The 22343-nt window shown below is 37.6% G+C and overlaps 1 protein-coding gene across 1 annotated transcript in view; it reads right to left on the bottom strand.

The window, feature by feature from the left end:
* dcaf13 (ddb1 and cul4 associated factor 13) overlaps positions 1–22343 on the bottom strand; it is a 71911-nt gene that overhangs the window by 34322 nt on the left and 15246 nt on the right. The window contains exons 3-4 of the mRNA XM_072262688.1: positions 4545–4652; positions 358–447 (exon numbers count right to left, since the gene is read on the bottom strand). Coding sequence (XP_072118789.1) covers positions 358–447; positions 4545–4652 — 198 coding nt within the window. The remainder of the gene's footprint in view (positions 1–357; positions 448–4544; positions 4653–22343) is intronic.

Genomic DNA, 22343 nt, shown 5'->3' with positions numbered 1-22343 from the left:
TGGCTTCAGAGTCTACTTCAGAGCAACTGAACTCTGTTAGAGCTACGAGCAGTACTAGGTGAGCATGTGTGATGCATTTATACAAGGTCAAGTTAGCTGATTATAAAATTATGCTGTTTCCCACAATTTAGAATGGGATTGACACCGCTGTATTTCTGAAAGCAGAGCAAGAGATTCTGCAATATGGTAATTAGGTCAAAAGAAATTTTCTGATGTCCAGTAGCATTTATGGCCTTAGCATGTACAAAGATAGATTTGCAAGATATTTAAGTCTGACAGCACAACAGTCTTTTTATTTAAAGTAATGGTTTTTGCCACTTTTTTTTAAAATCAAGTATTACACAAAACATTCCATACCTTGCCTAATATTGTGTGCATTGGCTCTTCTTCCTCCTCAAATGCAGGACCCTCCAATTTCCATTGTTTGATTGTCTTATCATCACCAACCTTCAACAAAACACTGCAAATAAGCAAAGCTATTTCCTTTTTACTGACAATGTTATCAGTATAATACAAATTCACACAGTAATAATAATAATAATAATAATAAGGAACAACCATGGCCCATGTGATGTAATTAAATTCTTACCAATAAAAACACCAGCTCAAGTGTATTATGGGCAGCATGGTAGCATAGTGGTTAGCACGTTGTAAATTGTCCTGTGATTCTGCTAGAATTAAATTGGGGGATTGCTGGGCAGTGCGGCTCAAAGGGCCAGAAGGGCCTGTTCCGCGCTCTATCGCAACAACTAATAAAAATATAAATTTTCAAATAATTGGCTTGAATTTTCTTCATATTGCTAACATACCTCACAACCTTTTATTAGAATAGCTTAACAAATACACCTTTACAAAGCTATGATAGAAACTTGAGGTAGTAGTACTATTTTGTAAAAAATGTACCACTCTTAACAAAAACCATAAGGGTTAAGCTTTTAATTCTCATAGTTTAATGGTTTGGGTTATACACTTTCAAATTGGTTTAGAAATAAATCTTCATGTCTTCAGTTAGCCTTTTCTTTTCCCACTAATTCCATTAAACTTAATAACGAAGTTTTGACCATTACCAGCAAGAATGATGAAGTTCCAAAAATACTTGAGTTCTTTAAATGCAGCTGATCATTCAGAGACCACTGCTCAAGGATGTGAAACCTTTTTCTGTTCAGACAAAAACCACCAATCTCCTATCTAATTATAATTACAAATATTCTTATGTTGTAGCACTATTAACTCCATAATCTTACAAGCATCTATCCTTAATCCATCCTAATGCCCATTTACACAATAGGCCATGGCAATATCACTCAAAAGGGCAACCTCAGGTTATGTAAGTAAGCCCATGAAAATCAGCCCATCTCAGAAGCATTTCAATTACCGTAAATTCCGGTGTATAAGCTGAGAATTTGGTTCTAAATTTTGGTCCTAAAATTAGAGGGTCGGCTTATACAGAGGAACTTTGGAAAAACGAATACGCGGAAGACAAGTTGTATTTATTGGCTGTTTTTGAGTCAAATTCATTCCACTGTCGATGCATGAATTCTTTGAATGATTTGTTTAAACACATCTAGTGGCTGGAGCACGGACATCAAACCACCAGGGATGACTGTAATGTCCATATTTTCAGCTTTCAGTGCTGCTTTTGTCTCACCTGACAAGTGCGCTTTGAACATGTCTCAGACAAGTAGCAACTTTTCCTTCCCGAAACCTTCGGGACGTCGACGCCACACCTCTTTAACTCACTTCAAGCAACCCACTTCGTCCATCCAGCAGCATTTTTGGACGTAAACAACACCCCGCGGGAATTTTCTGAGCAATCTTTGTTTTTTGTCTCAACACAGGATCACATCTATTCATAAATCGGGTGCACCAACTTCGCATAGCTTTGAAATTTTCGCTGACCTCACGGTGTTTTTCGTCCCATTTCAATGCTTGAACTCGAATCATTTCTCTGGTAACAATGTATCCAGATGATCGCTGGTGATTCACCCACTCTAAAACTTTTTCTTCCAGTTCTGGCCACTGACCTGTTTTCCCGTGGTTTGCACATTTCGTCTTTAGCATTTCCCTCAGCATGTCCTCTGCCTTTCTCCACTCTCTCACTTGTTTCTCGTTTACACTAAACTTCTTAGCAGTGGCAGAATTATTCGGTCCTTCAGCAAAATCAACAACTTTCAGCTTGAGGCCAGCATCATAACGCATTCATTTTAATCTTTTGTACGTGGTGGTCGCAAACTCAATACTGAGTACACGTACTGATCCCGCCACCCCGTGTTATGTTTTAACGAGATTACGATGGGTGCTAAATGGTTTCACGGGAGTATAGGATTCTTTACCATTGGAGATCTAATCCAAAATTTCCCTCCTTGATTTATTTATGAAGAATTTGCTTATAACCCTCTACCATGTGTAGGCCTGTTTTCTTAGCAGGTACTGGTTCACAAAATTTCCAGGTTCCGGACCCGGCAAAGCTGAGTACCGGCATGTGAGATCTTGTGATCTTTTCTGGTTAAATCAAAAACCTCTACTAAAGGGGTCAGCTTATACAAAGGTAACATGAAAAAGTCACTTTTTTAACCTTGAAAATGTGGGGTCGGCTTATACTCCGGAATATACGGTAGTCTTTTCACAGTCCCTCAGTTCTCGCATTGTATATTAATTATAATACACACACATATTCCCAATGAACACTGAAATCTCACTGAACACTGAAATCTATTGTCACATGTGTAGACATCCATCACTCTAAGTAATAAAAACAGAAAATTCTGGAAATACTCTGTAAGAACATCTCTAAGAACAGGAACTTTATTTAAAACACTCCATTTTTATTTTTGATTTCCAGCTTCTGTAGTTTTTTTTGCTTTATGCTCATTCAAATCTCTGTAGTCACATAATTAACTCTTATTAGTTAATCACGCCTGTGCTGCTGCATAATCTGGCCCTGTGAATAGCTATCACTTTCTTTGTTCCATTTTGCAAACAAGTTTTACCCACTGCAATAAACCTCTGCCTTCCTGTTCTGTTTTATGCTTAAGAAATTCCTTCAGGTCGGCTGGTGGCGCAGTGAGATCAGCGCTGGCTTGAGAACGGAGGTTCCCAAGTTCGATCCAGTGACAGACAGCTCCCTAGCACGCTCTTCATCCATGCCCGGTTGATGTCGAGCTCGCAACTCGACCTAGTAAAAAAAAACACTGCCACCTCCAGTTTAAATTCCCACACGGAATATTGTGGAGGATCAAATACCCAAACCCAAAACCTACCTCTGTGGCACTACTTTCCACATCTTATTCTTAAGTCATTCAATATTATTTGTTAAAATTTGTGTAAGAAAAATCCTGTGACTTGGGATAGCCTCTTCTGTTCAACGATTCATTCCACAAAAAAATTCCTCATTTAACCTTCTGAAATTCATTACCTTTTCTAACAGTTTAAATCAATCTCGTTCTTCAACGATCGAGGCAAAAAGCCTTCATAATTTTTTTCTTTTATACCAACTTGATTTTAGAATAACAATAATTTCCTTAAGACTTTACAAGGAAAACATTGAAACAGAACTTATATCATGACATATTATAAGTGAAGAAATTGTTGTGATGTATGGATAACTTCATTTGAAATTAACAGTCATTGACAACAAAAGGAAGAAAGTATAATGAGGGTCCAAGAGTTCTGATTCATGTCAAGTTTCCAAACTTTACCTTACTGTACAATTACTTCATATATGCCAACTGCCTGTGTATCCTTAACAGACTACACACTTCATTTTATTCCCTTAAAATACTAGCCATATTTTTATTTATCATTTCAAAACAATCCTTTAAACTGGCACTATTTGTTCAAATGTTCTCCTGTAAAAAGCAAGTTAGTTATATTTTTAACATGTTAACATTAATCATTGATGATCTCAATCAATGGGATTTATTGCCCTCCCTATCCATCTGGCTATTTCCCCAATTTATAGTTATACACCTTGCTCTCCGCATCATACTATCCTGTCTGTGTATCACATAGGTAGTTGGGATGCAATATCCATGGTCGACCCCAACCAAAGGAGGGCTTCAAAATAGTCATCCAATCATCTTTACCCAATTAAAAGAAATCCCTGATTAATAGGATTTACGATTAAAGTTTAATTCATGTTTTTTCTAATTTTCACTGCATTGTTTTCTTTTAGTTGTAAAGAATAACATATCAGTAAGGAGGGAGCAAGCACAAAACATGGCACAGGGCTTGATCTCTGGAATAGTTTTTGTTGTTTAATTTCTAATCGGAGAAGTTTACTGGAAACAGCCTGATGCATTTCTTCAGAATTCATCTTTACTTCATGGGTGTTACACATCCTTGTCTACTACCATCTTGCCTGTGGTATAATACCAGAGTCTGAAATATATAGAAGGTGGACCTAAATTCATAAAGGCTTACATTTAATGAGTAAATTAATCATAAAAACATCCAATACTTGCTTGACATTACTGAGGATTTGGTTTAAAAAAAAAGAACATTTTGATAACAGCCATGATTATTACATGAAATTTGGTACTCACTGAAAAAAATGATGTACCACAGAATCTGGAACAGATACCTCTGACGAAGCCTGTGTGTGCTTGTACAGTACGGACGCATTCGCGTTTCATCAAGTTCCAAACTTTGATCTACCCAAAAATAAAAGCAAAAGTCACATTATCTCAAGAAATGTAGAAATTCTCTCTTTACAGAAGTATGATAAATAATGAGTGTCATACTTCAAATTAACTTTATAAACAATTTCAACTAGTCAGAAATTTCAAGGAACTTTAACTTAGGGATTCAATTTATACAGATGCATGGAAGATAAGAATTGACGTTACATTAAACTAAATTTAATTTTGCAGGTGGTGAAGTATCATTATTGATAATAGCAACATTTTTGATCATTTCCCTTGCACCCAAGAATGAGAATCCTGTCCTTTTGGCATGCATTTAGCAGTGAGACACTTACAATATTGGTTCCTCCTGAATTTGCATTCAGAACAAGGAAAAGATTTTAATAGCAACATAAGATACAACTTGCTTTCTGATTACAACGTATGCCAGCTGAGAAGTTTTTTTCACAATGTCATAAAAGAAATGAAAAGGGTGTCTAAGATGAAAGGTCAAACAGGATATCACCTCATTCTCTTCGATTGTATGGTGTGGAAACAAACTAAAAAAAATCCCTCTTAACAATTATTTAAAAATTTAATTTGACTTCTTGATAGGATGGAATGATTCATAGCTGCCAACAGCCGTAATGACCGCTCCTGTACTAAACAAGATATGGATCATTTACCATTTAATGAAACAGTGAGTCACATAAAATAGAGCACTTGTACAAACAGCAACGTACATTCACAAGCAATTTCCAGAAGGCAGAAAATGATAAACATTATCTCACTGCCACCAAAATAAAGTTGAAATGAAAAATAAAAAAAAAATACCAGATGCTGGAAAGCAGAACTAAAATAAAACACAAAAAATGCTAGAAGCACTTGCGTCAGGCAACATTTGTGGAAAGACAAACAAAGCCTTTGTAGGAAATGGGAAAAAGAGAAAACAAGTTGTTTTATGTTGCAGAGAGGATGAGGGACCGATAGATAAGACAAAGGTATATCCTTCATAAGTCAGCCCAAGGTTTCTGTGGGGGGAAACTGTTACAAGGCAGGATTCTGTTAACAAAGAATTAAAACTATGGACTGAGATTAGTTAAAGAATGAGAACACAAACAAAGAAATGTAACAAGAAAGGTTGCAGAACACTGAAGAGAATATTTTAATGAACAGAGAAATATGGAACCAGTATCACAGGTTGGCAGGCGATTCAGATACAAACACAGAAGCTTGTAGAATTCAGTATTGATTCCAGATTGTAAAGTGCTCAGATGAAAGATGAGGCATTGTTCCTAAAGCCTGTTGTGTTACATTACAATGGTGCAGGAGGATACAAACAGAGTGGGAGGCAAGTCAGAAGGCGAAAGAGGGTGGAGAATTTAAGTGGCAGGCAACAGAAAACTCAAGATTACAATGGTCTAAACACATGTTCTCTCCAAAATGGTCATCCAATCTGTAATTGGATTCTCCAATGTAATGAACACTACATGTAGTACAGGTCATCCCAAGTTCATGGTAAGGATCCACTTTTGTGAATTATTTGAAACCTGGACAATTACGAGTTGGAAACGTGCCGTGAACTAAGTTCACAGGTGGCAGAAGATGCTTGCAGCGTCTTGCAAATATATTCTACTGGTCTCCCAAATGTTCCGATTACGGGATATAGATAAACTGGGCATTCAGTACCTGGGGAAGATTGTACATGAGATTGGAGGAACTCACCATACAGTATTAACTGAACCAAAGATTTGGCTCATTCAACTTTATATCACAAGATGAAGAGCACTTTTGCACCATGCTATCAGCCAAGTAGAGAGTTGAGGAAGATGAGAATAAGAGACAGAGTTAGATGAGGAAAGATAGAAAAAAATTCCATGTCAAACATAAACTCCACCATGAACTAATTGGGTCAAAATTATGATTTTCTGCACTGTATGCTTTGTACTCTTTTGTAATGTTAGCCTTCAAGTAAGTATTTTAACAGCAGATATAATACATAGAAGTGCCCTGTTATATCTGGATGTGATAAGAGCAAGGTAAATTGATAAAAATGTCATTTATCATTATCAATGTCCTGAAGAAGGGTCTTGGCGTGAAAACATTGACTGTTGTCTTAAAGAAGAATCTTGACCCAAAACATCAACTGTTTGTTCATTCTCGTAGATGCTGCTGGACCTGCTGAGTTCCTCCAGCATTTTGTGTGTATTGCTTTGGATTTCCAGCATCTGCAGAATTTTGTGTTTTTGATAAGATATGTTTTTTGCCTGTAACATGAATCCTATGTTTTAACAAGCTTGTTTTGTCTCAATTTAAGAAATACAGAATAACAATTTCCTTTGAAAAAGGCAGTAAAGTGGTTGATATGAAAAATATAACAGCCAAAAACAGAGAAAAGTGCTTCTGTGATTTGGAGTTAAAGCGTGTTTTTGCAAAACAACACAAGTAATTTCACAATATATTCAACCAATGATTCAACTGAAGTATGTACCAATCTCTGGCAATGACAAGCATAATCTTGGTGACACTAACATTTAAAGCACAGGCATATCTCCGAGAAACAGAACCACATAAACATTATCATGCAACAGAAGCATTGGCATCAACATATAGCCAAGTCTAACCTGGGCTACCTTTTTAAAATGACACGGTATAAATTCCTACAATATAGCTGGATGTGAAGGTTAATTAAAAACCTATAACAAACTTGTACATTTTAATGAATGGCTTCCATTACGCCCTAAGATACATCTGGTTAATGGTGAAAAAGTTTTCACGTGTTAAAAGGTAAAGCATTTATTGCAGTCAGCATAGCTTCTGGCCACTCTTGTAATCTCTATATGGGCAATCCAATTCAGTTTCTGCTCCATGGTGGTCATTAGCAATTCAAAACAATGCCAAGGAGAGGCGGACATACCATAACTTGAGGCAGATCATCATTGGAAACAACTTTAAACATGGTAGATCACCAGTAAGTATTTGTACTTCAAACCCCATGATGGCAGGACAGTCATTGATATGCTAACTGCAGATGGTTGGGCCTACTAACCTGTCCTGAGAAATTTCTGTAGCTAAGTCCATGGACTGGGGTGATCAATTTCTAATTCTCCGAATTATATTCCTTAGCAGAGTAGAAGTCCACTCAGTACAGTGATCCCCTCTTGATCGAAAATCTACAGAAACTGGGCATCTGTACCTCCCTCTGCAATTGGAACCTCAACTTCCTAACAGGAAGACCATAATCTGTGTGGACTGGTAATAACATCTCCTCTTGCTGAAGACCAACACTGGTACACATCAGGGAGGTGTGCTTAGCCCACTACTCAACTCTCTCTATACCCAGGACTGTGTGGATAAGCATAGCTCAAATGCCATCTATAAATTTGCTGATGATACAACCATTGTTGGCAGAATCTCAGATGGAGATGAGGTGGTGTACAGGAGTGAGATAAACCAGCTAGTTGAGTGGTGTCACAGCAACAACCTTACACTTCACTTCAATAAGACCCAAGAGCTGATTGTGGACTTCAGGAAGGGCAAGATGAGAGAACGCAAACCAATCCTCAAAGGGATCAGAGGTGGAGAGAGTGAGAAATTTCAAGTTCCTGGGTACTAATATCTCTGAAGATCTGATCTAGTCCCAACATATCGATGAAGCTATTAAGGAGGCAAGACAGCAGCTATATTTCGTTAGAAGTTTGAGGAAATGTGGTTTGTTACATAAAACACTCAACAACTTCTACAGATGTACCATGGAGAATATTCTGACAGGTTGCACCACTGTCTGGTATGGTTTGCGGTGGGGCTATTGCACAGGATCGTAAGAAGCTACAGAAAGCTGTAAAATTAGTCAGCTCCATCATGGGTACCAGCCTCCGTAGTATCTAAGACATCTTCAAAGAATGGTGCCTTATAAAGTCAGCATCCATTATTAAGGACCCTCATCACCCAGAACATGCCCTCTTCTCATTGTTGCCATCGGGAAGAAAATACAGAAGCCTAAAGGCACACACTCAGTGATTCAGGAACATAGAAACATAGAAAATAGATGCAGAAGTAGGCTATTCAGCCCTTCAAGCCTGCACCGCCATTCAGTATGATCATGGCTAATCATCCAACTCAGAATCCTGTACCTGCCTTCTCTCCATACGTCCTGATCCCTTTAGCCACAAGGGCCATATCTAACTCCCTCTTAAATAAAGCCGATCCAGTCTTTCATCATATGAAAGTCCTGCCATCCCAGGAATCAATCTGGTGAACCTTCTTTGTACTCCCTCTATGGCAAGAATGTCTTTCCTCAGATTAGGGGACCAAAACTGCACACAATACTCCAGGTGTGGTCTCACCAAGGCTTTGTACAACTGCAGTAGTACCTCCCTGCTCCTGTACTCGAATTCTCTTGCTATGAATGCCAGCATACCATTCGCCTTTTTCACCACCTGCTGTACCTGCATGCCCATTTTCAATGACTGGTGTACAATGACACCCAGGTCTCGTTGCACCTCCCCTTTTCCCAATCGGCCACCATTCAGATAATAATCTGTTTTCCTGTTCTTGCCACCAAAGTGGATAACCTCACATTTATCCACATTAAATTGCATCTGCCATGAATTTGCCCACTCACCTAACCTATCCAAGTCACTCTGCATCCTCTTAGCACCCTCCTCACAGCTAACACTGCCACCCAGCTTCGTGTCATCCGCAAACTTGGAGATGCTGCTTTTAATTCCCTTATCTAAGTCATTAATATATATTGTAAACAACTGGGGTCCCAGCACTGAGCCTTGCGGTACCCCACTAGTCACTGCCTGCCATTCTGAAAAGGTCCCATTCATTCCCACTCTTTGCTTCCTGTCTGCCAACCAATTCTCTATCCACATCAATACCATACCCCCAATACCGTGTGCTTTAAGTTTGCACACTAATCTCCTGTGTGGGACCTTGTCAAAAGCCTTTTGAAAATCCAAATATACCACATCCACTGGTTCTCCCCTTCCACTCTACTAGTTACATCCTCAAAAAATTCTATGAGATTCGTCAGACATGATTTTCCTTTCACAAATCCATGCTGACTTTGTCTGATGATTTCACCGCTTTCCAAATGTGCTGTTATCACATCTTTGATAACTGACTCTAGCAGTTTCCCCACCATCGATGTTAGGCTAACCGGTCTATAATTCCCCGGTTTCTCTCTCCTTCCTTTTTTAAAAAGCGGGGTTACATTAGCCACCCTCCAATCCTCAGGAACTAGTCCAGAATCTAAAGAGTTTTGAAAAATTATCACTAATGCATCCACTATTTCTTGGGCTACTTCCTTTCTTTCTTCCTTTTTAAATCTTTTTATTGAATAAGTACACAGAAGGTAAACCATATAGGCACGAATACACTGTTAGAATATATTACAGGAAATATTAATACAGAAAAAAATTAATACAAACAGTGCAATTTAAACATAAAATAACAAGGTAATATAATAGTAAACTAATTTATATATATATATCAATAGAAAAAGAAAAAAAACCCAAAAAAAACCCCCCAAAAAAACCCACCATGCAACTAAACTAAAAAGCAAAGCAAAGCAATGGGCTAACTAGGAAACAAGTAGAGTTAATGAACTTAAAATCACGTCCTCAAACCCGACCTCCATTAAAAACAGTTAAAAAAAACAAGAAGGGAATATAAATATGGACCGAGAGAAAAAAAATTACATTAAATGAAAATGTTGAATAAAAGATCTCCAGGTGTGATCGAATTTAACTGAAGAATCATAAAGATTACTTCTAATTTTCTCCAAATTTAAGCATAATATCGTCTGGGAAAACCAAAAAAAAACGTAGTTGGAGCATTAGTCTCTTTCCAATGTTGTAAAATACATCTTTTCACCATGAAAGTAAGAAACGCAATCATTCTACGGGCTGAAGGAGAAAGATTACTGGAAATTTTAGGTAATCCAAAGATAGCAGCAATAGGATGAGGAGAGATATCTATATTCAATACCTTTGAGATAATATTAAAAATGTCTCTCCAAAAAGTTTCCAGAGTAGGACAGGACCAAAACATATGAGTTAAAGAGGCTATCTGCCCCTGACATCTAACACAAAAAGGATTAATATGAGAATAGAAATGAGCTAATTTATCTTTGGACATATGTGCTCTATGGACAACTTTAAATTGAATTAGGGAATGTTTAGCACAGATAGAGGAAGTATTGACTAGTTGTAAAATCTGCACCCAGTCATCCGCCGAAATAATAAAACCCAATTCCTGTTCCCAATCTGACCTAATCTTATCAAATGGAGCTTTCCTAAGTTTCATAATAATATTATAAATAATAGCAGTTGCACCTTTCTGACATGGATTAGGGTTAATTACAGTATCTAAAATATATGTAGGAGGAAGCATTGGAAAGGAAGAAAGTATAGTACTTTGGAAATTTCTAACTTGGAAATATCTAAAAAAATGTGTTCTTGGTAAACTATATTTATTAGATAATTGTTCAAAAGACATAAGGGAACCATCTAAAAATAAATCCAAAAACCGTGAAATACCTTTAGTCTTCCAAATTTGAAAAGCACGATCCATGAAAGAGGGAGGAAAAAATGTTACCTAAAACAGGGATCGCTAGCCCAAATTGGTTAAGATCGAAAAATTTTCTGAATTGAAACCAAATACGTAAGATATATTTAATTATCGGGTTACAGACCTGTTTGTGGCATTTCAAATCAAAAGGAAGAGAAGACCCTAAAATAGAGCCAAGTGCATAACCTTGAGCAGATTGTAATTCCAATACTACCCATTTAGGAATGGATAGTGTATCTTGATCAAGTAACCAAAATTTCATGTGTCGAATATTAATTGCCCAATAATAGAATCTAAAGTTAGGTAATGCTAAACCTCCATCTCTCTTAGCTTTCTGTAAATGTATTTTACCCAGTCTCGGGTTTTTATTTTGCCAAATAAATGAAGAGATTTTAGAGTCAACTTTATCAAAAAAAGATTTTGGAACAAAAATCGGTAATGCCTGAAATATATATAAAAATTTTGGCAGAATAAACATCTTAACTGCATTAATATGACCAATCAAAGTTAAATATAATGGAGACCATTTAAATGAAAGTTGAGTAATATGATCAATTAAGGGTAAAAAATTAGTCTTAAATAGATCTTTGTGTTTACAAGTAATTTTAATCACGAGATTATGAAAAACAATTATTAATCAATTTAAACGGAAGGTTATGATACAAGGGAAGTTGCTTATTAATCTGGAAAAGTTCACTCTTACTGAGATTTAACTTGTAACCGGAAAAGAAACTAAATTGTGCTAATAAATCTAAAGCAGCAGGGATAGATTTTTGAGGATTAGAAATATATAAAGGTAAGTCATCAGCATAAAGTGATACTTTATGAGACTTTAAGCCCCGAGTTATCCCAATAATATTTGGAGATTCTTGAATAGCAATTGCAAGAGATTCTAATGCAATGTCAAATAATAAAGGACTAAGAGGACAACCTTGTCTAGTACCTCGAGAAAGAGGGAAAAAGGGTGAACTTAAAGAGTTAGTACGAACTGAAGCCATAGGAGAATGATATAACAATTTAATGCAGGATATAAATTTCGAGCTAAAATTAAACATTTCAAGCACCTTAAATAAGTAAGGCCATTCTACTCTGTCAAAGGCTTTTTCAGCATCTAAAGAAATAACGTACTCAGGAACATTTTGTGAAGGAGTATAAACAATATTTAAGAGTGTGCGAATGTTATAGAAAGAGTAACGACCTTTAATAAAACCCGTTTGGTCTTCCGAGATAATACAAGGAAGTGCTTTTTCTAATCTGTTTGCTAATAATTTAGAAAAAATTTTAGGATCAACATTTAATAAAGATATTGGTCTATAAGATGCACATTGAGCAGGATCTTTATCCTTCTTTAATAATAGAGAAATTGACACTCTATAGAAGGATTCAGGAAGTTTACCAAGTTTTAATGAAGCCTCCAGAACCCTAAAAAACCAAGGGATTAATGAAGGTGCAAAAAATTTATAAAATTCTGCAGTAAATCCATCAGGGCCAGGAGCTTTCCCCAGGTTCATAGAAAAAATAACATTCTTAATCTCATCAGTGGTAATGGGAGTATCTAGCATAGAGGATATATCCTGTGAAATCTTAGGGAAATCTAGGTTATCTAAAAAGTCATTCATATATTTAGAGTCTCGTAAAGACTCTGATTGAGATAAGGAGGAATAAAAATCAAAAAAGGCTTGATTAATCTCAGCATGATCAAGTATCAGTTGATCATTTTGATTATAAATCTGATTAATTTGAAAATTAGTATAGTTAGTCTTCAACTGATTAGCCAACAGTTACCAACTTTGTCACTATGTACATAAAATTCACTTCTTGTTTTCTTTAATTGATTTACAATCGAGGACGAAAGTAATAAACTGTGTTCCATTTGAAGTTCAGTTCTTTGTTTATACAACTCCTCAGAGGGAGCTGTAACATATTTCTTATCAATTTCCTTAATCTTGTCCACAATTACCAGCTCCTCCTGCTTCAGCTTCTTCCTCAAAGCAGCAGAATACGAGATAATCTGACCACGAGTATAAGCTTTAAAAGTATCCCAAAGGATGTTCATAGAAATATCTTCTGTATAGTTGATTGTAAAAAAAAGATCAATCTGTTCATTCATAAAGTTAACAAAATCCGAGTCCTGAAGCAACAGCCAATTAAAACGCCATTGTCTATTATTTTGTGTATTGGCCTGAATTTTAATAGAAAGCTTAAGTGGAGCATGATCCGAAATGGTTATAGAGTCATAATCACATTTAACCACTGAAGAAATAAGACAAGAGTCAATAAAAAAATAATCAATTCTTGAATAGGAATGGTGAACATGTGAAAAAAAAGAAAAATCTTTTTCCTGAGGATGCAAAAAACGCCAAATGTCCGTCAATCCAGAATCAAAGAGGAATGAGTTAATCAAAGTTGCAGATTTATTGGGTAAGGTCCGTAAAGGAGCCGAACGGTCCAAAACTGGAGATAAACAAGTATTAAGATATCCGCCCCAGATCAGTGAAAACTCATTCAAATTCGGGAACAGATAAAAGAGCAATTTATAGAATTCCAGACAGTCCATATTGGGAGCATAGATGTTAACCAAAACTACTTTTTTATTAAAGAGTAGACCACTAACCAATAGAAATCTACCATTCGGATCAGAAATAATATCATGTTGTACAAAAGTAACTGAGGGGCCTATAAAAATAGAGACACCTCGAATCTTAGCGTTAGAGTTCGAATGGGACTGTTGAGCCTTCCAAAATTTAAAAAAACGTAGTCTGTCCCCCCTCCGCACATGGGTCTCTTGTAAAAATAGAACATGTGCTTTAAGTCTCCGGAATACTTTAAAAACTTTTTTCCTTTTAATTGGATGATTAAGACCGTTAGTATTCCAAGAGACAAAATTAATAATAGACTCCATAAACCCTAAAGTCAACCCGCAAAAAAAGAGGATTGACAATAGGTTCGACCCACAAACCCGGAAAGGGAACAGAACAAACAAGAGATAACGGGAAGGAGAACACAACCAATGCTTCAGTAATGTAAATAGCCCAAGAAGAAAAAAAACTAAAAAGTGAAGCCCCTCCCACCACCCCCCACCCCATGACCCCAAAGCTAAATCTAAAGCAGACCAGCTAGAAAGAAGCAAGCACTAAGACTACCCCCATGACTTCCGATAGACGCTCACTAAAAAAAAGTGTAAGTATAAAAAAGATCAGCTAAAGTTATAAAACAGTAAAGGAATAAAAAAAAGTAGACCAATTAAGACAAACACGATATAATACAAAGAAAAAGCCAGTAAATATAAAGAAAACCGTAACGAACAACAGACCCTGTGATTAAACAAAAAAAAAGAAACGAGATAATTAACATAGACTAGTTAGGAAAAACTACAAAAAGTATATTTGAAAACTACAAAATTTAAGGCCTCAAAGGAAATACGTGAAATGATGCTGAGGGAATAACCACCCAGAATCCCCAGGGAAAAAGAAAGGAATGACGCAGTTGAAAAAAAGTTTGGCAACCATATTAATTAACCAAAAATAAACTTTTCTGCCCATATAAAGCAAAAAAAAATAAACCCAACAGATTAACAGCCTCCGATCAAACGGAGATAATTAAAAATTAAGATTAAGATGTTGAAGGTGAAAATTGATCCAGGTAACTCTGGACATCCGATGTAGAAACAAAAAAATGGGGAGCCACATCAAGCATGCAAATCCTTAAACGCGCTGGGTAAAGCAGCACTGGTTTTAAATCCATCTTGTAGAGTTCCGACATCACAGATCTGTAATGAACCCGTTGATCCCGAATCTGTTTACTGAAGTCTTCCACGAATCGGAAATGAAGATCCAAAAAATCAATGTAACCTTTAGATCGAGCGAATCGAAGCAATTTCTCCTTGTCTTGAAAGTAATGAAATCGTAAAATGACATGCCAAGGTTTATCTGACTTAGACGAATATGATGGAACTCTGTGAGCCCGGTTCAATAATGGTGGTTGGTCAGGAAATACGGTGGGAAATGCATCTTTTAAAAGTTGAGAAAAAAAACTTCATAAGGTTGTCAGATTCAGCAGCTTCACGAACACCAATAATTCGAATATTCTGCCGTCGCATTCTGGATTCTAGGTCAGAGTTTTTAAAAGTCAAAAAGTCAAGTTTTTTCTTCATTACAGTAATTGTTTCTTCAATTTTCCCCATCTTGAGTTCATTTTGTTGCGTGGATTTTTGAAGATTAAATATAGCAGACCGATGTTCCGTGATAGATGTTTGCATTTTATCGATTGCATCTGCAATTTTCTGGAGATTAATTGAAATTTCCGCACGAATCAGCTCCGTTATAGAGGTTGAAATTTCCGTTTGAATTAGATCCAATAAAGCTTTCAAAGTTAACGGTGGTTCAGTTGGAGGAAAATCGGTACCTTTCGGTCTAACCGGAGGTTTGCCGTCTTTCCCATTTTCCCCGATCTTAGACATAGCAGACCGTAAAAGCATCCAAATATCAAAAAACACAATTTGTTTCAAAGTATTATAAAAGTCGATGCCTTAATGGTTAGCTTAAATATAGCTGATCTTAGGAAAAAAACTCAGAGGTAATGGAGTGAGTCAAGAACACGACTTCACTCCATGAGCTCTACCGGAAGTCTCGGGCTACTTCCTTTAGCACTCTGAGATGCAGACCATCTGGCCCTAGGGATTTATCTGCCTTTAATCCCTTCAATTTACCTAACACCACTTCTCTACTAACATGTATTTCCCTCGGTTCCTCCATCTCACTAGACCCTCTGTCCCCTACTATTTCCGGAAGATTACTTATGTCCTCCTTAGTGAAGACAGAACCAAAGTAGTTATTCAATTGGTCTGCCATGTCCTTGTTCCCCATAATCAATTCACCTGTTTCTGTCTGTAAGGGACCTATATTTGTCTTAACCAATCTTTTTCTTTTCACATATCTGTAAAAGCTTTTACAGTCAGTTTTTATGTTCCCTGCCAGTTTTCTCTCATAATCTCTTTTCCCTTTCCTAATTAAGCCCTTTGTCCTCCTCTGCTGGAACAGCTTCTTCCCCTCTGCCATCCAATTTCTAACTGGACATTGAACCCATGAACATGACCTCACTTTTTTTTTGTTTTTGCACCATTTTAAATTTAACCATTTAATATACATACATACACCTACCATTATTTATTTATTCTATATTTATCACGTATTGCATTGTACTGCTGCTAAGTTAACAAATTTCAAGACATACGCCAGTGATATTAAATTTGATTCCGATTCTGATATCCTGCATTTTTGTCATTGATCCCACAATCTGTTTTAAATTATCTTGGCTCTGACAATGCATGTATACATGGAGAAATTAGGTAATAGGTAGGTTGAGATGAGATAGGAGATTTGTACGCAATATATGCACGCTGGCTACTTTATTAGGCACAACTGCTCGTTGATGCAAATATCTAGTCAGCCAATCATGTGGCAGCAACTCAATGCATTAAAAAAATGCAGATATGGTCAAGAGGTTCAGGTGTTGGTTAGACCAAACATCAGAATGGGGAAGAAATGTGACTTTGACCATTGGTACCAGATGGGTTCGTTTGAGTATCTCAGAAACTTGCTGATCTCCTGGCTTTTTCCACACAGAACAGTCGCTAACCTTTACAAAGAATGGTGTGAAAAAAAAATCTACTAAGTGCAATTTTGTGAGCAAAAATGTCTTGTTGATGAGATTGATGAGAGAGGTCAGTGGAGAATAGCCAGACTAGTTCAAGCTGTGGGGAAGGCAATAGTAATTCAAATAACCACGTTAAAAAGGCAGTGCGCAGAAGAGCATCTCTGAATGTACAACACATCGAACCTTGAAGTGGATGGGCTACAGTGGCAGAAGACAACACTGGGTTCCACTCTTGTACCTAATAAAGTGGCCACAGTAAATACCAGCAAAAGCACAACTGAAATGTAACAGCAAATTGAGTAAAATATTTTCACAAACTGACTATTAGCTCCATGTTATATATTTCAAACTCAACAAAGCAGAACTCTTGCACAGTAAGTTACTGGAGCTACTCAAACATAACAAAATTTTAGGTCACTGTCAAATATTTCTTTAGATTTTTTCTGGTTACTTAAATTAGAATTGCAGCTGATTTATTTTAGTAAAATTGTTGGCTTTACTTGCTTTCCAAAATAAGACATAATTGACAATTTTGGGTTATAATGTAGGAATTGTCATATCAACTAATTAATTTGTACTTTGGCAGACATGAAAAGACAGTGCAGAAATTGAGTTATTTATGGGACTGGTAAAAATAAAGGCGAAGATTCTAATAGTCTGGCAGCATTAGATGAGAGACAACAATTAGTCTGATTTTGGAGGAACAAGAGTATCAACGATCTGAGGAGTGCTGAGATGCGGACAGTATTTCTCACCACACCAACAAGATCAGATACTTTACAGTATGACACAGCACAAGATAAAGACTGAAGAGTTGAGGGAAAAAATATAGATGTAACATGGAAATAATCGAACACTAAAATGAGAACTATTGGACTAGTAAGTGAAAAGAATATAAGGCTATCTACATTAAGTCTACACAATCAGAACAAATCCTTCTTCCTGTCAAAGTTAAGCAGGATTTGTCTCCCCCTACTGTAACACATCTCAATAACATTGACCAAGACCTTTAATAGTTATCAGTATAGATTTTGTTTTTAGGAGGGGATGGAAATGCTGCAACATGTATTGGGACAGTAGACCTTTGGTTTGTCTCCAGTCTGGAAAAACTGATACACTATAGCATACATGCAAGATATAATTTACAAAGATATTGCACTGGATCATGTAAAATGGATTTTGTCTACAACGTCCTGGCCACAGCAGAGCATGGAGCGGGAAGAAGAAGAGAGATTGGATGAACTGTGAAATACAGCAAGATGATAAGAACACATGAGAACACAGTGCCTTGTAAAAGTATTCAGCCCCCATCCCTTTGTTCAAATAAATGAGTATTACAACCCGGCATTTTGATCAATTTAACTGAGAATTTTTATTTATGAATCGCATGTTCCTTTCTTCACAGTACAGCTCAAACTACAGGGAAAACTGTAAAGCATGAAAAACTAAAAATTAAAAGAACTGAAATGTCAATAATTCAAAAGTATTCATCCCCCTTTGCTCAGTACTTAGTTGAGCCTCCTCTTGCATCTATTACAACCAGTAGTCTTTCTGGATATGTCTCTATTAGCTTTGCACAATGTGATGGAGCAAGATTTGCTCATTCCTCCTTACAAAATTGCTCAAGCTGTGCCAAGTTAATCGGGGAATGGCAGTGGACAGCAACCTTGAGGTCTTGCCAGAGATGTTTGATCGAGTTAAGGTCAGGACTCTGGGCCACTCAAGGACATCAATTTCCTTCATTTGAATCTACTTCATGGTTGTTCTGGCAGTGTACTTTGAGTAGTTGTCCTGCTGAATGATTAATTTCCTTCCCAGTTTAAGCTTTCTGGCAGAGGCTAGCACGTTTTTATCCAGGATCTCTCTGCATTTAGCAGCATTCATCTTCCCATCAATCTTTTCTAGATTTCCAGTACTTGCTGTTGAAAAGCATCGCTGTAGCATGATGGTAGCTCCACCATATTTTATAGTAGGGATGGCATTAGCTGGCCAATGCGCAGTATTAGATTTATGCCACACATACAGCTTAGTGTTGAGGCCAAGAAGTTCCACTTTAGTCTCACCTGACTGCAAGACTTTTTTCCACATCTTTACAATATCTTCTAGGTGACACTTTGCAAGTTCTTTATAGGCAAGGATATATTTTTAATTAGCCAGGGCTTCTACCTTGCCACTCTTCCATGAATATCCCTTTTATGCAAGGCCATAAAGGACTGTGAAGCTATGATCTTCATCTCCAGTTGCAGTCATTGACTTCTGCAACTCACTCAGAGTGACCAGGTGTCACAGTACACTTTCTTACTAGTCCATTCTTCTCTGGCGACTAAGTTTAGAGGAGTGGCCTGACTTAGGCAGTATGGCCGCGGTTTCACACTTTGTCCACTTTTTCCACAATGGACTCCACTGTGAGCTCCAAGGTATGCTTAGTACCTTTGAGATGGCCTTGTACCCTTCCCCAGATTTATGCTTCTCTATTATCATTTCCCTGACTTTCCTTGAATGCCCTTTTGTCTTCATTTTGGTTTGGTCTGTTGAAAATCTACTAGACTGTTGGACCTTACATAGAGGGGGTATTTATTCTTATGAATTCACTGAAAACAGGTGATCCTCCCAATTCTCTACATCAACAAATTAGATGACTTGGTCAAGTAATATACAGTATTTCACCTGAGGAAAGTTAGTGTTGCGATTACAAAAGCAATGTCAGACATCTCACCCTGCAAAAACTCTTTTCAGGTGGGTCTCAACCTCATTTCAGGGAGGTATTAACTGGAAGTCTCAAACTTATTGTACTCTGCGTCAATGAATTTGTTAATTTTGCAAGACATCAGATTCACAAGTGTTTTGTGAGACAGCTGACTTCTGAATTCTGTCTTAATGTGCCATGTTCACAATAGCTGCTGTCTTGGTTGATGAGCAGGCATAGTTTTTTGCTATTTCTGAATCAGGAAACATTTTCCTGAATAGCTTGCCTGTGTGCTTACAGACCTGGAATGGCAGGTTATGCTCAATGATTAAAGATGTAAAGTACACCTCAGCTCTAATGACTTTCTCTGTCAGACTTTGGTTTTCTGCTGAAAAAAACTGTGAAATACTTGAGCAGCCTTCCCTGTGCTTAGCCTCCTTAATATGTTGTGGTCCCTTGAAGAAATAAAAACATAAGGTGTATCCTTATTACTGGTGTGCGCTGCTTAGCGTCCATTCGGACAACGTCAGATCGCACATACGTCCATAGTCTCACACTCGGACACACACTCAGACGGACACACACACACACACACACACAAACAGAGTCGGGACTTCTCTGTGGATTGTCACTTTGTAGCAGTGGAGAGGCTTGTGTGGTCCTGTGATCCCGAGAGCAATGCAGTCTGGAGCTATGCTCCTGGTAGGGTCACCCATGGTGGTAAGGTCGAGGGTGAGATTCCTGACAAAGAACAATCCAACCAAGACCTCAACCGTTGAACAGGCAGACGATGTTACTTCAAACTCAATGGCTATGAAGGCGGATGAAGGCTGCAATAAATCCATCAGCTCCAATCACCATGGTTTCCATGCCATTGGAATCAGTTGGTTGATTTGTGAGGTATCGTGTGCTTCTTGAACTGCAACATCAAGTACACGTTAAACAAATACATGCACAGGCATCTTCGCTCTGTTGGCCACTTCTTATAGATCAACAGAACGAAGGCCATCATCCTCGACTTCGAGGGATAGCCACGACGACGACGAATTGTCAGGATCAGAACTTACTTTCTTACGTCGAAATGGGAGATTTTAAATGAGTGATTTAGAAGTTCTGTATCTTCAAGTTGAAGTTTATTGTCATCTGGCTGATTGTCCACAAAGGAAACAACCTCTGTCCGGACCACGGTGTAGCCACAATACATACATCACGCACACCACAATATATTACCATAAACAATATATTACCATATTATTTAATAAAGTGTAATTCAAAATGCATATAAAGTGCGCAGCACAGGTAAAGAGTTCGCTGTCCTAATGACGAGACCTCGGTGGGGGCTGGGTATTTATTAAAATTGCTTTTTCTTCTGAAAACGGCTGCGCTTAAACCCAGCCCATCGTGGGCTTTGATGTACCTGTAAGTGGAAGTGTTTCAGGGAAAAAAACCCCCGAAGAATTTGCTTGCTGCGAGCACATTTTTTATAGATGTCTTAGCGGACGATTTTGGATTTTCTCTCCAATTTAAACCCCGCTCTAATCCCCTTTAAGACGCCAATGTGCCCCGCCCGTATAGGACAGCCTCGTGTAGTCAGGTTGCCACCGCCAGCCTTGGGAATTTCTTCACCAGGCTTTTGTTCTTCATCACCAACAGTTGCCTGGATGATTTCAGCATCATTACAGACGGCAGTAACTGAACTGATGGAATATGGGAGAGAGAGAGGTCGACTGTAAAACCAGCCCACAGAGAAAACTGATAGGTCTACTTTAGCACAAAGAGAGATCAAGCAGGATTCATTTATTTTCTTTCTTTCTTTTCTTCCCTCTCCCTCTCTAAAAAATAAATTTCCGGGATATTGAATATAACTTGCGGGCATCAGGGATGTCTGCAATGTATACTTCTTCAGCCTCAGAATTTTGCTACAATGTTTCGTCGGTTAACACAAAAAAATCATACTTCAATACATTTTAAATTTAGAAAATTGAGACAGTAAAATGTGAAAATAGTTGTGGGGGCTGAATATTTTTTCAAGGCACTGTATGTACAAAGGAACACTAAGATCAACACTCTAAACTTCCTGCCAACAGCCTAGCAGAAATACACCCAGTAACTAATGCTGGGACAGATCTCACTCCCTTACAGACCATGCACTTACATGGCTTCAGTGCAAAAAAGGCCACTCAATGTTTTATAAACTGCACAGTGACTAGGTGCTCATTAGCAACTGTTAGTTCAATTTGAACATTGAGTTAAAGACCAAATATTGAATCGGATTGGCATTTAATGAGTTTAAGAGTTAAAGCATGAAGCAACAACTGTGCAGTTTGTGTTCAGAATTATCCTGACAAGATTCATTTTGGGCAACAAGAATTCACATTAGCTTCAAGATACAAACCTCAAGGAATATGCTTCATCTATCACCACCTACACTTGTAAATGTGTAGATGACGCTGGTACCTCACCCCTCGTCCCAGCCAGAAGCCCTAACTAGACACAGAAGTGTGCTTCCCTTCTAAAAGCCCAGGACACTGCCTTCAAGTCTGGAGATAGAACAACTCTCAGTGCTGCCAAAAGAAACCTTATCTTAGGCATCGAGGGAGCAAAGACTGCCTGTGCACAAAAATTCAGGAACGCCTGTCCAATAACGATCCACTGTGAATGTGGCTGGGCATCAAAGGCATTATTGAGCACACAAGGAAAAACAGTGTTGACTGTAGCAGAGACATTTCACTGACACTCTAAAACAACTTTTATGCATGCTTTGAGGCATGCAACGTGACATCATCCACAAAATCTACCCT

This window comes from Mobula birostris, chromosome 1 (genome assembly GCF_030028105.1).
Source record: "Mobula birostris isolate sMobBir1 chromosome 1, sMobBir1.hap1, whole genome shotgun sequence".
NCBI lineage: Eukaryota > Metazoa > Chordata > Chondrichthyes > Myliobatiformes > Myliobatidae > Mobula > Mobula birostris.
Note: the sequence above shows the minus strand (reverse complement) of the source record. Positions and strands in the feature narration are given on the sequence as shown.